Raw genomic sequence first — 16,449 nt, forward strand, 5'->3', positions numbered from 1 at the left:
TTGGTCACCAGTTGGTCAACAGTCGGTCTGCCAGTCGTTGGTCAGTCGTCCGTGGATTGTCGGGTATTGGTCAGTTGTTGGTTAATCATTGGTCATCAGTCAGTGGTTGGTCAGTCACTAGTTGGTCATCACTCAGTCGGTCATTATTTAGTTGTCTGACAGTTCCCCATTGGTCTGTTGATTGTTGCTTGTTGGTCGGTTGTTGGTTACTCATTGGTCATGAGGTGGTTGTCAGTTGATCAACAGTCGGTCTGCCAGTTGTTGGTCAGTTATCCATTGATTGTCAATTATTGGTTGGTTGTTAGTTGCTGATGAGTGGGTCGTCAGTTGGTCAAAAGTCGGTCTGCCAGTTGTTGATCAATTATCCATTGATTGTTGGTGACTAGTCAGTTGTCGGTTGCTCATTGGTCATCAGTTGGTTGACAGTTTGTCTGCCAGTTGTTGGTCAGTCATCCATGGATTGTCAGTTATTGGTAAGTTGTTGGTTGTCGGTTGATCATCAGTGGGTCGTCATTCAGTCAACAGTCTGTCTGCTGGTTGTTGGTCAGTCATCCACTGATTGTTGGTTATTGGTCGGTTGTCGGTTGCTCATTCGTCATCAGTTGGTCAACAGTCAGTCTGTTGGCCGTTGGTCAGTCATCCATTGATTGTTGGTTATCGGTCGGTTGCCCAGTGGTCATCAGTTGGTCATATGTTGGTCAACAGTTTGTCTGCTTGTTGTTGGTCAGTCATCCATTGATTGTTGGTTATCGGTCGGTTGTCGGTTGCTCATTCGTCATCAGTTGGTCAACAGTCAGTCTGTTGGCCGTTGGTCAGTCATCCATTGATTGTTGGTTATCGGTCGGTTGCCGAGTGGTCATCAGTTGGTCATATGTTGGTCAACAGTTTGTCTGCTTGTTGTTGGTCAGTCATCCATTGATTGTTGGTTATCGTTTGGTTGTCAGTTGCCCATTGGTCATCAGTTGGCCAACAGTCAGTCTGTTGGCCGTTGGTCAGTCATCCATTGATTGTTGGTTATCGGTCGGTTGCCCAGTGGTCATCAGTTGGTCATATGTTGGTCAACAGTTTGTCTGCTTGTTGTTGGTCAGTCATCCATTGATTGTTGGTTATCGGTCGGTTGTTCAAGGGTCATCAGTTGGTCAACATTCAGTCTGCCAGTCGTTGGTCAGTCAATTTTTGATTATTGGGAATTGGTCGTTGGTCAGTCTCTCATTGGTCGTCAGCTGGTCATCAGTCACTCATCAGTGGGTTGTTGGTTGATCATCAATTGGTCGTCTTTCAGTCGTTGGTCATTGATTCATTGATTGTTGGTTGTTGATCGGTCATTAGTTACTCATCAGTCGCCAGTGGGTTGTCAGTCCATGAGTTGTTGGTTGGTTGTTAGTCAGTCATGAGCTGGTGGTCTGTTGCAGGTCAGTCGGTCAATGGTTGGTCAGTTGCCAGTTAAAGCTAAAGTAAACCAGGATGACTTCCCAAGGACTTCTTCTGTGTTTGAACAGCAACCCTGGATCTCCTCTGACACGTTCAGCTGAAGGTCTCCAGTTTACAGGGTCACTCTTTAAACTGGAACACCAGGGGCTGACAGAGACACATTTACACCATCAGGCTCAAAGAAGACCATTGGTTAGGAGGTACTAAACCAAGACCATCACAGCTGGGGGTCAGATTATTGTGGATAAAAAGTCACAAGTCAGAGCACAACACCGCTGCTTGTTCAGGCTCTTGTTAAGTCAACGATGGAGGAGGGGGAACCTCATACACAAGTGGAAGGGACATCACAATAAGCATTGTTATTATTTCTAGTTTCCAAGAGGAATTCTCAACCTTTTATCTCAATCATTTGATATGACAGATTATATAGCAGTGGTGCGTATGGTGTTTTGGATCAGTTTGGCTCTTTTATAAACACTTCCAGCACAAATAATCCAGGCCATGATAGAGCTCCACACCTTTAAAATCAAGTCAAACAGGTTCCTTGTTCACTGAGATGTGTCACACAGAAAATGGAAATCACCACAAATGGAAATCCCAGCTGGGAGGAGTTTTACTGCCTGGTGACAGTTTTACTTTCGTTTCTCGGTGTGTCCCGGCTTTGTTTTCAAACCTCGCTCAGTGAGAACATGGAATCCCAGACGGAGAAGGATCTCACCTGTCCCGTGTGCCATGACATCTTCAACAATCCTGTGATCCTGACGTGCAGCCACAGCTTCTGTAAAGACTGTGTGAAGAGCTGGTGGAGAGAAAGGCTCATACAACAGTGTCCAGTCTGTAAGGTGATATCTGCAACGAGTGATCCACCTCGTAACCTGGCGTTAAAGAACCTGTGCGAGGCCTTCGTGGTGGAGAGGGACCAGAGACCTGCAGCAGAGTCCGACGCTCGCTGCGGTCTGCACGATGAGAAGCTCAAACTCTACTGCCTGAACCACCAGGAGCCGGTGTGTGTTGTCTGTCGGGATTCAGATACACATGCTGGACACAAATTCAGAACAATCAGAGAAGTTGCTCGAGATCACAAAGTGAAGATGCGCAGAATCTTGAAGCCTGTGAGAGAAAAGCTGAAAACCTTCGAACGAGTGAGAGGAAACTGTGACCAAACAGCAGAGTACATCAAAGTCCAGGTCAGAAACACAGAGAGGCAGATTAAAAAGCAGTTTAAGAAGCTTCACAGGTTCCTAGACGAGGAAGAGGAGGCCAGGATCTGCGCTCTGAGGGATGAAGAGGAAAGGAAGAGAGGGGTGATGGCGGAGAAGATGGAGGGTCTGAACAGAGAGATAGCAGCTCTTTCAGGAACTATCAGAGCCACAGAGGAGGAGATGAAAGCTGACGATGTCTCATTCATGCAAAACTACACGACTGCAGTGAGGAGGGTGCAGCAGCGCCCCCTGCAGGCAGACCCAGAGCTGGTCCCGAGAGCTCTGATCGATGAGGCCAAACACCTGGGCAACCTGCTCTTTCAAGTCCACTCCAAGATGAGAAAGATGGTCTCTTTCTCTCCTGTGATTCTGGATCCGAACTCGGCTCATCCTGAACTGGTCCTGTCTGCAGATCTGACCGGCGCCGGATGCGGGGAGAGACGGCCTTTTCCTAACAACCCAGAGAGATTTGATTCCTGCATCTCTGTCCTGGGCTCTGAGGGATTTGACTCAGGGACTCACAGCTGGCGTGTTATGGTTGGTGACAGCCCAGCCTGGATTCTGGGTGTCGCAGCAGAATCGGTCCAAAGAAAGGGGGGCGTGGCCTCAAAGTCTGGATTATGGAGAATCCTGTTCCACAGAAATGAGTACTCGGCGTGGTCTCCAGCCGGGCCAGAAGCTGAAACAGAAACTCTTCTCTCAGTGAAGAAGCTCAGATACATCAGAATTGACCTGGACTGTGACCGGGGGAGGTTGTCATTTTATGAGAATCAAACCAAAACACACATACACACCTTCACACACACTCTCACAGAGAAAATGTTTCCATACTTTAACACTAACTCACGGTTTCCTCTGAAGATATTTTGAAGGACACTCCAGGACTCAGGGTGTGCTGTTAGCGTGCTCACAGTGAGTCAGTTTTCCTCTTTGTTCTGTTGTTGTGTGATGTACAAGATCTACAACTGAATCTCTAAGACTTGTTGAGAAGATCTCCGCATTTTTCGAGTCCCCCCTGTGCAGCCAGGTGTTTTTCACATCAACAGTCAAACTTTTCCATGCACTGCTCACAGCTATGCAAATAACAACAATCCAGGTGGAGTCAATGGTGGAAAAGCTACTGCAACGCAAATAGACCGTACTACACTGCCATGACTACAGTTTAAGACTAATGCTGTCAGGCGATTAAAAATTAATCAAATTAATAACAGGATTTGTAATTAATTAATCTGATTAATCACATTTTAATCTCATAACTGCTTATAAGGTCCCCATATAAAAAATCTGAGTTCTAAGACTTTACAAAATTATAGTGCATGATTAATCAAATGAAAACACAAAGAAGAGAAGATTTGTAAATCTACATTTTTTTTTCAACTGGCCAATGTTAAAATGTCTGTGTTCGCTGCCATTAGCCGCATTTCCAAAATCAAAGCGATATTTCTGAGTTTTCAATATAACAACTGCGCCTCGCTGGTGTTTCCATTATAAGCGGACCAGGTTTTTCCAACAGAAGTTCCTCAAGGTCCAAGACTTTGTTGAAGATGGGTGCTGCCGAGTGTCTTCTGTTATGGCGATGTCCAGTCCTTTTCACCATCTTTCTTTTGATTCAGTCTGTATAATCCTTGTCCGGTGTGATGATAGCATGGTCTAACTTAGTTATTAAACTTTTATTAGTCTTTGGGTTATAGGCATCAATAAATATTTAAATGGGAGTTGATGGCTCTCTTGAGTCGGGACTTTTTACCTTTTCACTTTCGCTTCTTTGCTGGTAAATACAGGATGTGATGTGATAATATGTGTAGATATTTGGGGAATTATTTCATGCATGTTGTTGACAGAAGCAGATATCGTAGCGAAGTGTTCAATCAGCGTATGCAGACAAAACTGTCATATATAAAACCACTTCCTGTCTTCTGAGACTGGTTTTCAACTTTGTTGATAGTTAGTGCTGTAACAGACTGTATATAGTGTATATATAGTGGACAGGGTGGTTGAAGCCAGAAGCCAGAGTCTGCTCAGTAGAGACTGTGAGGGATTCTGGGAGAATCTGAGTGGAGCGGATGACAAAAATCATGATATTTTTTTCTTTCTAGAGTCTAATCACTTCTTGACTCTACCTCCAGACATCTTTCACAACCCCTGAAAAAAATACAGAAGAACGTCAGCTGTCAATCATCGTTAAACGTTACGTCCTCTAGCCTCGTTTTCAACCTGGAATAACTAATGAAAACAAAACTTTTCAGAAAAAAGAGGACTCGAATAGAAAGCAGCCAAATGATATCTTTACATCACCACAAGGTGTATTAATTGTTTAAAGTTTGACCACAGCCCATCTGGAATGACTGGGGAGATTAATTTTTTGACCTATACTGCAGCCAGCCACCAGGGGGAGCAGTTTTTGTGGCAACCTCACTTCGAGCCAAGCAAAATGACGTCCATTTTTTCTTACAGTCTATGGTTGCAACAAAAAATAATTTAAAACGTGTTTGTGTGTCAAGTACGTGTATTTTATTAAACTGTCACCAAAGAGATACTTAAATGCATGTAGTTTGTGTAGTTTAAACAGAGTTAACTTTTAAATAAAGATATTTGTGAATGAACGCCTGAAGAGTTTTTTTCCTGAGTAGTTAAACTCTGCAGCACTTTAATCAATCTTTTAATTCACTAAACTTCCACTAAGTCTGTTTTTATTTCACACTGACAGCTGATGTATCGCAGATGGTTAAATGACGTGTCTTTGAAGCCTCAGGTGATCCTACTTTCTAAGAATGTGGTTTTGGCAGTTTGTCTCCAGGAACCAGGAACCAAACCCAAGCTGGCATCGAATCCTCATCAGGACTGAACCAGTTTTTCAATCAAGTCAGCCCTTCTTCCCTCTCCTGTTAGCGACAGAGAACAGTAAGTGCTTTAAACTGCACAAAGGTGGTTGTGTTGTCCTGTGGTAATCTCTGTCCTCCTCTCCTTGGCTGCTCGTCCCTGTCAGGTTGCATTATGGGTAGCGTGTCGCCTGTTGGAGGTGACGACGGCCCGCAGAGAGCTTCAGGTTTGGTCTGTCGGCCTGCTGCTGTAATCGCTATCGACGTCGACGGCAGCTCTCTCAGTCCTGCTGAGCGCCTGAGTGTGTAAATGGGACGGTTTCAACCAATCACAGCGCGGGGGGCTCCGCTGGAGGCATCACAGGAGGGATGGTGAGATAATTTACAGCGCCAGGTGGAGAAACATTTCGTGTCTGTTTCAAGTTTTCAAATTGTTTTTCTGTGACCAAATTAAAATCTTTTTTTTTTTTACTTCAGCTGTGAGTTGGACCCACCAAAAGGAAATTTAATGTTTTTTTTTTCTCTAAATTTAAAGAGGGGGTATTAAGATTTTTTATTAAAAAAAAAAATAAAAAAGAATATGAAGTAAAAGGAATCATGACATGTTTGAGGTGTGGCTTCTCAAACAGTAGCTCCGCCCCCTTCAGAGGGCTAGCCAATCAGAAGGAAGGGGGTTTGTTGAGTGTTTTAGACAGAACCAAAAATAGGAGTTTTCTCAAACACCATGGAGAGATTTAAAGATTTTTTTTTTGAGCTTTAAATCATGTAAAAATACTACGATGGCACCAAAGAGACAGATGAAAGACTAAAAAAAAAAAAAAAATACACCCCCTCTTTAAACGTGTGGCTCAAATTGAGATGTTTGAAATCATCTGTGGTGAAAACCAACAATCATGTCACGGCACTGCTTCATCTTTTTGAGTTAGCCAAGAAGTAAACAGCATGTTTGTGTGTGAAAGCTCCTCTCTTTTTATCTGTGGAGTGCTGTGGCCTGCAGGGCAGTATGTGTGTGTGATCGAGTGTGTGAGTGAGTGTGTGTGAGGTGAGGTAAACACACCCTGACAGCAGTAACACTCTCTGTAATGGGAACAAGCAGACAGACACAGCAGTGAAGTGGAAACGCTGAACCTTTCATTCATTTTGCACTCAGCTTCTGTTGGCGCTCTGAACGCGGCGTTTAAAGCCCACCTGTTAGGAGTCGGCGCGGGCCGAGGTGTCATGTGATCAGGACGGCAGCGGGGAAACAGCGGCGACAGAGTGAGAGGGAAGAGGAGTTTAGATGAGAGTCAAATGAATGTTTCTCTACCAAGCTGCACCAGACAAGCTCTCCTTCTCCTCAGAGCTCTGCTGTTGGTGCCTGGACTGCAGGACAGGGATGGCTGGGGTTCTTGAGCTCCTCAGGCTAACTGTCATTATTCGCCCACTCTCTGAAATCAATCTGACACAGAAATGTTTTCAGAGCCAACAGGAGAGGAGGATGTTTTGACCAATATCTGTGCTGAGAAAACACACTGGGTTACCAGCACTACAAATAGTACATACTTCGTCCATAGGGGGAGCCAAATCCAACACAAGGTTGAAAATCCTGTACATTGGCTTTTCAGTATGGAATTAAAAGGGTCATAATTAAATAAAAACAACATTTTGAAGTAAAACTATTTAAAAAATAGATAACAGACAAATAGATAATATGGCACTAAAATTTCCAAATATGGCAATATTATTGTAAAATATTCTTTATTATTGTTTAATCTTGATTTATTAAAATTGAATATTTTTAAATTATTATTTAATAATTTCATACTTTTTATAATAATGACTTTTTTTCCCCCCAAGCTTTCTTTAAATAATAAATACATAATATGACATTTAAATTTCAAAATGTGGCAATATTATTATAAAAAAATTTTATTATTGTTTAAAATCAAACAATTCAAATCAAATATTTTATAATTATTATTCAATAATTTCATACTTTTTAAAATTATGACTTTTTTCCCCAAGCTTTCTTTAAATAATAAATATATAATATGGCATTTCAATTTCAAAATACTGCAATATTATTATAAAATATTTTTTTATTATTGTTTAATATCAAATAATTAAAATTAAATATTTTATGATAATTATTTAATATTTTCATACTTTTTAAAATAATGAATTTTTTTCCATCAAGCTTTCATAAAATAATTAATACATAAATAACTAAATGACACCTTACAAAGTCATTTTTTATTTCATAATGTCGCTTTTCAGCATATTGGCTTATAGGTAAACTATTTTATTGGGATTTGTTTCTTTTAAAAACATAATTTAATGGTAAAATTTTTTGGTAGCTGTTTACGGTGGCTGGTTTCAGACAATTTGTGATCAGATCAAACAGAGAATTTGCTCTGGCTGCCTGCACTGAGCTCTCAGATGTTTTTTTGTTCGTTTGTTTTTTTTTTTTTTTTTGTTTTTTTGAAAAAAGGAAAAATTGAGAGGGAAGAAAAAAGAAGAATATGATACCTATTGTTTTCTTCTTTAATTGTGAGCCATTATTTATATTTTTATATAAATATTTTATATATTCTATATTTTTTGTATTCTATCTTATATGTATATCTTTAATGCTTATATTTTTATATCTAATATTATTTACAAATTTATATTATATATTATTATTTTATTTAATATAAAAATATATTATATTTTCATAACCAAAAAGTGCTAAAAGATAACTCTATGCCTTCTTTTTGTTTTAAATTTATGGATATAATAATATTAGTTTTATAATATTCTATTTAGTTAACTGTTTGTCTTGCATATGCTTTATTTGTATGGCTACTTACCCTTAAGTTTCTTTTTTTTTTTTTCTTCTTTAGTGTTTGTTTTGTTTGTTTGTTTTTTCTTCAGGTCCAAGAAATGTTTTACATCAGGGTGTGATTTGTTTTCTGATAACTGACTCCTCATACTTTTCATTCTGTTTTGTTTTATCTGAAATTATGCTTTTAGGTTGCCTAACGTCTGACCAGGGACTATAGATGGTAGTTAGCCCTTTGGCTAACTCTGGCTTATTTACAGAGATGTCAATTAATATGCATTGTCCCTGTAAATGAAATAAATAAATAAATAAATAAATAAATAACTTTTAAATAATAAAATCTCAATTTAAAGCAGAGTGAAGAATATCATACATATTAAAAAAAAAAGAAGAAGAAGAAGAAAGAAACCTGATGCCTCTTATTTGTTCAGAAAAGTTTTGCTTATCAAATTTTAATATTTCTCTGAGTTTCTTTTAAATTTGCAATTTTTGGGGGGGAAGTGGACAGAAACTGAAGCCCACCCTGAGAAGTAGGAGACCGAACACGTGCAAAGACATAAAGGACGTCTAAGATGTGAAGCAGAGGAAACCTTGACACTGAATTAACTTCAGCACCTGCAGAGCTCACCTTCACCTTTCGCTCTGAGTCCCACATTAAGGTCTTTTTATCCTTCATACAGCCTGAATAAAACATGCTCAGTGTTAAAAATAAACAACGGCATTATCCAGAAACCAGAGACTCCTCTCCTCTCGTGTGTGTGTTTGTGTGTGTGTGTGTGTGTGTGTGTGTGTGTGTGTGTGTGTGTGTGTGTGTGTGTTTCATCTTTATTGAATTATTCAGTGACGTTGGAGCCACTTCGAGTCTGTTTCTGCGTCTCTGAATTAAGAATCCATCAAGATCAAAGAAAAAGTTTCTCTCCACAGTTTTGTTTGTGCATAATGGAGCCATTTAGCTGTTAGCATAGCTTAGCTTAAAGACTGTTTGGAGGAGAAAAGCTAGCCTAGCCACATCTAAAACCTTGATCTGGGCACGGATCTGTCTAGATTTTCCAGCCTGTCTTCGTCCCTCATATTGAAAAAGCTGACTCAGCATAACTTTGGTGGAGCTAGCCTGAGGTAAAGAAGTAAAGGTAATTGTTATTGTGCATTTTTTTTCCACGTGTAAGAAACTGTTAACATCTGTGCAAACTCCCGCGTAGAAATCCTTTCTTAACAGGTTTAGTCTGTCTTTTCTTGGATGTAACGCACCAAACTGCATGGAGTTTGATGTTTTTCTTGAACTGTGTGTGAGCACAAATGAAAAGAATGGTGCATGTCGTCCTCCACTGGCTCTTCCTTAATGTATTACTCCATTATCTTCCCTCTGAATGCAGACGCTAAAAGCCCCCAAGTACTCCAAAAGAGAACATTTTGACTAACATCCCGCTGCAACTATCAGAAAATATGTCTTTCTGGGTGACTTAAGTCCACACTGCCTGAGTAAAAAACCAACCAAAGGTTTATAAAATAATCCACAAGTGCACGAAACAGAAGAAACAGAGCCAAAGAAAGAGAGCACTCGAGCTCCTTCTCTGAGAGAAATCTCAGATTGAACTCCTGTGCCGTGATGTACGTCAGAGGCAGAGCGCGGTCATGAAGCAGCTTTTAGCTTCCCTTTATCAAAGCTGGAGTGGAGGAAGATCTCTGAAAGGAAAAACAGAGCTGAGGGGGGATCAGAGGTTACTTTAAGAGCAGTTTGATTAATCGAGCAGAGATGATTCAAAGACGAGGACCAGGAGGAGGAAGAACTTGAATAGAGGCTCTCAGATGATGCATGTAAGGAGGAAGAGGAGAGTATGGATGCATCGCAGAGATGATGAGGGGACTGCGGCCAGAGCAGATAACAATACCAGCTTCAAAGGGGGTCATTGAAGAGTGAATGGATCTGAGATCTGAAAAGTGCATTAGGAGCTGGTATCCCATAATTTACAGAACATGCATTAACTGTGTACATGATGTTTGAGATGGAGCAGGGAGGATGAAAACCGCTCTGACATTTACAACAAGCTTCAGTCAGAAACAACAGAGACAGTCAGATCAATGGTCTTCAGAAACAAAGAATGCATCAACTAAAAGAAGTTTTTACACTTTAGCTTACAGTTAAAGCCCTTAGCTTGTGTCTTAGTCTTTAGCTAATAATTTAGCCTTTGGCTCATGTTCAACCCGTTAGCTCATGTTTTAGCCTTTAACCTTCGTTTTAGCCCTTAGCTTGTGTTTTAGCTTTTGGATAATAGTCTGGCCTTTGGCTCATGTTTAAGCCCTTAGTTTATGTTTTAGACTGTAGCTCATGTTTTAGCCTTTAGCTTGTGTTTTAGCCCATCACTTGTGTTTAAGCCCTTAGCTTTTGTTAAGCCCTTGGGTAATTTTTTAGCCCTTAACTTGTGTTTTAGCCTTTAGCTCATAGTTTAGCCTTTGGCTCATGTCAAAGCCTTAAAGTGATACTCCAGGATGGAACAAGTTGGGTCCTATCACAAGGTTTAGGACAGAAATTACCCCTACAGCAGTGTTTTTGTGCAGCAGAAGCCCAGAGCGCTCGCACCAAACACCCCCTCCCTGCTCCTCTGCAGGTTTCCTCTGCACTCAGACGGGGCCATATTTTACTTGACCAAAAACACAAATAAACGGACTCCCACCAAAAAAAATTGATATCGGTCTGCATTCACGCTTTATTCAAAGTGAACGGCAGGTCGTCCTCGCTCTCATAATCACTCATCTTTACGTTGTTATTGCATAATTCGTCCTGGCAGACTACCTGCGTTTGTTTATATCTGGCACGCGGGCTGATACACTAAGCAGTGAGCGCCTCGTAGCCAGCTGTGGCTCTGCAGCGGAGGTAGCGCCGTTTTACGACACGATGAGAACTAGAGCTATATTTAGAGGTGTTTTTGTGTGAAAGTACACGCTGAAAATTCTCTAAATAAAGTGTGAATGCAGACCGATTTTAGCTTGTGTTTTAGCCCTTAGCTTTTCTCAAGACCTATGCATATTTTAGCCCTTAACTTGTTTTGTAGTTTAAGCTCATAGTTTAGCCTTTGGCTTATGTTTTATCCCTTAGCTCATGTTTGAGCCTTTACCTTGTGTTTTAGCCTTTGGCTAATAGATTAGCCTTTGGCTCGTGTTTTAGCCTTTAGCTTGTGCTCTATCTCTCTCCTGTTTATCTTCCTTCTGCTCTTCTGTCCTTTTTCTGTCTGGCAGTTAGGCTCTAGTGTCCACCATCACTACAAAATTAATCACAGAAATCTTTTTCAGAAGAGAAAAACACAGATCTCTCTTCTCTTTGCTACACCTCATCAGCCGGCGTGGTGTTGTCATAGAGACTTAGACGAGCCATAAATCAATCCAGTCCTGCTGAACTCGATGGGAAAGCTAAGAAGTAGCATTTTGAGATAACCCGTAATTTCAAAGTGTGGATTAAGATCAGGCAGATATCTAGAACACAGAAGAAAGCCCCAAGAGGCCACTTAAGGTACTGCAGTTTTTAGCACATTCTAACTTCACATCAGGTTGCTGCTTGAAGACGATAACCTGTTCCTTTTTTTACACTCCGCCCCCCTGTGGACGACAAAATCAATAATAGCCACTTTTAAAGAGATGCCTTCTAACTCCTCCTCCTCTTCCTCCTCCTCCTCTTCCTCCTGTTGATCAGAGCACATCAGTATAATTAATACATCAGATCTCAGGGACTCTCTGAGATCTTTCAGGGACCGTGAACATCAGACGTGACAGAAGTGACTCAAACGGATACACACATCAGAAAGACAAGCTCACACAGCGATGATAAGCTTTCACACTCACAGTTACACTCTACAGACACACACACAGCTTCAACACACACACAGACTGACATGCAGACGGTGATCCTCTGACAGCTAACATGTCTATAATTACACAGCATGTCCTCACGACTCATTAAAACATCCTGAGATGATGACTTCAGCTGTCAGCTCGGCTCGACGACGTGTGAACGACGACACTTCACACAGTTTGGAAAATCCAGAGCCGTCCAATCAGGTTACAGCTCTACAAACTCATGCTTTTAGCCAGGAGTCACTTTTTTCTGCTTAACGAAAACATTAAAAGCACTTTTTATTGAGTTTCCTGAGTGCACATGCTTCTCTCCACTCATTTAAATTGCTAAAATCTATTTCCACATTTCTGTTTGTGCTCATGAGTTCTCTGCTTCTCTTCCCAAGAGACTGCTTTGGCCTTTTTATTCATAAACACTCCCACAGCTTTACCATAGCTGTGAATTCATCCTGAAAGTTTGTTTAGTTTTACATCATGACAGCATTCTTGCAAAAAGTCAAAGGTCAAAATGTAGAAGAAATGTTAAAAAACTACTGTGAAGAAAAGTAGATGATAAAGTGTATTAACCCCAGACTGGAGTTACGCTGTTTACAGCATGTTTTTTGACAATTCTTCCTCTATGTGGCCGCAATTACATGCCACGAGTTATTCAACCCAAGGTAATCACGGTGATCTCTGATGAACCTAAGGCTCCCTGCTCCATAAACCTCCTCCCCTCTGATTGGCCAGCCTTTTTGCTAGGTGCCGCCCTGTTGGTTGTGGCTGCCTGTTGCAGCTGCTCTGTCATCTTTGTCTGTTGGAGTGAATCATTACTTTGTATGGCTCATTTGTTGGTCATGGACACCAAACTGGTTTTATCTTCAGGGATATTTTTACTATTTTTGCTCCTGTGTTTGTCTGGAGATCCTACATGTAACCATGGCTGCATTGTTTACATGTGAAATCAGCTGTTAGCAGCCTGTAGCATGTCAATGCTAACTGGTGCTAGGCCGGATGTTTCCCCACAAGGTGAGGAGAAGGAGGTGAGGACGACGTGCTGGTTCTCAGGTGTGAGCTAAGAAGTGACGACATGGACCTGTCCTTCCATCCATCGTTATTGGGAACGTAAGATCTATCTCCAATAAGATGGACGAGCTAGCTGTGCTAACCCAGCAACAGAGGGAATACCAGAGGGCAGAGTAGCATCATGCTATTCACAGACATGGCTGACGGAGCTAACACCAGACACCAACCCCACATTGGAAGAGCTTCACCTGCTGTGACTCCTGTGATTAATAAAGTATATTCTATTCTATCCTATTCTATAGAATTCTTCCATAAAATTGGATTGAAAAAACTAAATTTATCCCTGAGGGGCAATTAGGAACATAGATTAATCAACAAATGAGAACAGACAGCACAAACAGACAGACCATACTGCACTCAATTCGAGGTCTTTTGTTTAAAATGCTAAAATCCTAACCTTGGTGTTTGAGGCCCGCCCCCTCAATGTGTAATGAACCGTTTCAGAGATCCTTATTGTGATGACTTCATCATCTGGTGAAGATCTGGTGCTATTTTAAGTACAGAGTGTTTTGATCAGTTCCCAGATTCAAGGATTTCTACATTTGAACATCTTCAGGTTTAAAAACCAGCATGTTTCACTTCATATCCATGTTTTTGATAATGGAAAGTGAAATATACATTTCATGTGTGGATTGTTGACTTTAAGTTGCAATTCATAGACCGCCCCATCACCATCCAGTAGCAGGAATCAGAGAGGCTGATGGTTTTAATAACATTATGTTGATGCAGCAACATCAGCCTCTCAGCTTGGTGTCGTCATGCTGCTTTGAAAACCATTGTAACCTTTGGTGTTATGGATGACGACTTCCTGTTACCTTCTTTTCTCTGAACCACTCTGTTCGCTTCATTTCAATTTGAACTTAATGTTAACTTAGCAATTTGTGAATTGAATACTTGGCATTTGTTTACCGGCACCGTGGGAGGAGGAGACCATGATGCAAAGCCAAAGCTAACAATCCACAGGTAAAGCTTTGACCTTCCCTTGGTTTACTCTCCTCTCTGATCATGTTTGAGTTTTTAAACCTTAAACTCCAGTCTCTGATCAAATCCTTCTCCGTTTTTCTCTGAGTGTTCTGGTTTTCTTTACAGCTGCAGTTGTCACCTCGCTGTACATTCACCGAGCTCGGATGCGCAGCACGAACCTGCAGACATCACAACATGAACGTCCTTCCTGTCAAGCAAACATGACAGGCGATGACAGTCACTGCTGGAGCTGATGAATACTTTATTACCTACCTGCTGTCAAACAGCAAACATCCATCTGCAGTTACTCTCAAAACCAACTTCAGCTCATTCAAACAAGACCTGTGTTTCAGTATGTCTTAATATTTCAGCTGTACATGTTTGCTCCTTCATTATTCAGATTTTTGTTCCTCTTACAACTAAATTTCAAATCACTCAGCTCTGCATTAGTTCAAAAGGTTTTGTTAATTATGGATACTTGAATGTGTTTCTTTTATTCATGTACTTTCAGACTCCTTGTTTTCAGTTTTTTTTGGCCCTGGTGAAAAGCCTTATGGGTTTAAAGTATTTTTAATTTTAGTATTTATTTCAAAAAATCAACTGTCTTTAAAATCTGCCATTTGAATTCACTGAATTAAGTATTTGGTTTGTCTGTTTGTTGATTTCTTTGTCTTTGGTGCTCTGTCTCCACCTGCTGGAGGACTCCGGTACAACACCTTCAACTATGCACTAGTTTTCTTGTCTGATTTGAAATCATGCTGACAGATTGAAGCCCAGTTTTCAGACAATTGAAAGGTTAATGTTAGATATATGTTAATGTAAAATAGCTTTAAAAAGAAAACATTCAATAAATAAAACCAAAATCATTGCTGTGGTTAAAAAAAAATAAAAAAAAAAAATCATTATTTTACCTCTGATAAAACAAAAGACCTGCAAATACCTGTCAAAATGTACCTGTTGCCATCCTACATGGAGACAGTTATAAAAGTTTTCCTAAATTTTACTTCTGATGTATAAAATCCCTTACTTTTAGGCCTGTTTAGTTGTTGTCCTTCAACTTATAAATATATGTTTTTGTCATTGTAACACTAACCTTGAAAAAAAAATCCAACAAGAAGAAAATTACAGTTGGCTAAAAAGAGCTATACAGTAGACACAATAAATTTCATCATGGATATAATAATAATAATAATAATAATAATAATAATAATAATAATAATAATAATAATAATAATAATAATAATCGAGAGATTTAAAGCTGATAATCTTAAGGATTTCTTGTAACCAATGCCATCTGTCCTGAAATAAGTTTAAATAGAGCTTTTGCTGTAGATATAAAGTGATTTTTAACCTAAACAAACTTTAATACAGTTTAATTAACAAGAGAAAGACCTTGTTGTCATTTCTTGGGTGTTTTCAATAAAGTTTGTCGGATTCAAAAGCTATTTCAGGTCAAGGGCTGACGAAGACAACTGCTCTTATCCTTATCTCCCACTGAAACTACCCATGAAAAGACCTTTAAATAAAACACAGTGACATAAATAAAGCGTATCAGGCGTGACTGAGATCATGTTACTGTAGATTTACAGTCTGGAAGAAATTACCTGATGTAGGTCAAATGTTTTGCATAGCCACGGAGCAGCCACTGGATGGAGACTAAACGTCACAAAAATCACATTTAACATGATAAAACACGAAGAGTGCTTTTAAAATGACAGCGCGTCGATCAATAATGGTGTTAGTTATTGTTTTTTAGTATTGTTTTATAATATATTACAAAACAAGGAAAAAAAATGGGTTGTGTAAATGTAAGTTGTGTAAGTTTATCGTCAAGCTAGCGAAAACCAGAGTAGAGACGTTGGAAGTGTTGGCACGTGAAATGACTAACTTTCAAAATAAGAGAAAAAGGCTCGATGCTACAAAGAGGATTCGCACGAGACCGAAAGCTTTGCAGATCTTTCATATTAAAATTTTTCTAAGACAAAGAAAAAAAAAATTCTCATATGCGTAAATGTATCTTCAAAAACAAGCAAACAAAAAGAAATTAAAATAAAAAAAACCTCTCGATTCTAATTCTTCCTTTGACAATATTTGTGTCTAGAAATCTTTAAAAGTAAAAAGATATGATACTGGAATTATTTCTAAAATCAAGTACTTTCTGTAGCCAAACCCCATATTTACCTAATTCTGTTCATATAAAAGGAGCCCTTCTGTGACGAATAGTTTAATGGTCAGCAGTAGTAAATGTACAATTCCTTTTAACTTGATTTCACATCTCAGGAGAACACATACTAGCTTAACCTGACGTTGTTATAAAAAC

At 39.8% G+C, this 16,449-nt stretch overlaps 1 protein-coding gene across 1 annotated transcript; it reads left to right on the forward strand.

Moving 5' to 3' along the window:
• The first annotated feature begins 2,120 nt into the window (after window positions 1–2,120).
• On the forward strand, window positions 2,121–5,762 carry LOC141789559 (E3 ubiquitin-protein ligase TRIM35-like). The gene is made up of 4 exons (XM_074669033.1): window positions 2,121–3,385; window positions 3,495–3,545; window positions 5,431–5,534; window positions 5,620–5,762. The coding sequence occupies exons 1-4, from the start codon at window positions 2,121–2,123 to the stop codon at window positions 5,760–5,762; spliced, it is 1,563 nt and encodes a 520-aa protein (XP_074525134.1).
• The last annotated feature ends 10,687 nt before the right edge of the window (window positions 5,763–16,449 follow it).

Source organism: Halichoeres trimaculatus, unplaced genomic scaffold (assembly GCF_033239565.1).
Source record: "Halichoeres trimaculatus isolate MK-OKI-2021-1 unplaced genomic scaffold, fHalTri1.1 fHalTri1_scaffold_1, whole genome shotgun sequence".
NCBI classification, from domain to species: domain Eukaryota; kingdom Metazoa; phylum Chordata; class Actinopteri; order Labriformes; family Labridae; genus Halichoeres; species Halichoeres trimaculatus.

Excerpts from the sequence above, each read along its gene's own strand:
- LOC141789559 (XM_074669033.1), top strand. The coding sequence starts at position 2,121 with ATGGAATCCCAGACGGAGAAGGATCTCACCTGTCCCGTGTGCCATGAC. Across the intron at positions 3,386-3,494 it reads CTGGACTGTGACCGGGGGAG|ATATTTTGAAGGACACTCCA; the intron begins GTTGTCATTTTA and ends TTTCCTCTGAAG. Across the intron at positions 3,546-5,430 it reads GTGCTGTTAGCGTGCTCACA|GAACCAGGAACCAAACCCAA; the intron begins GTGAGTCAGTTT and ends GTTTGTCTCCAG.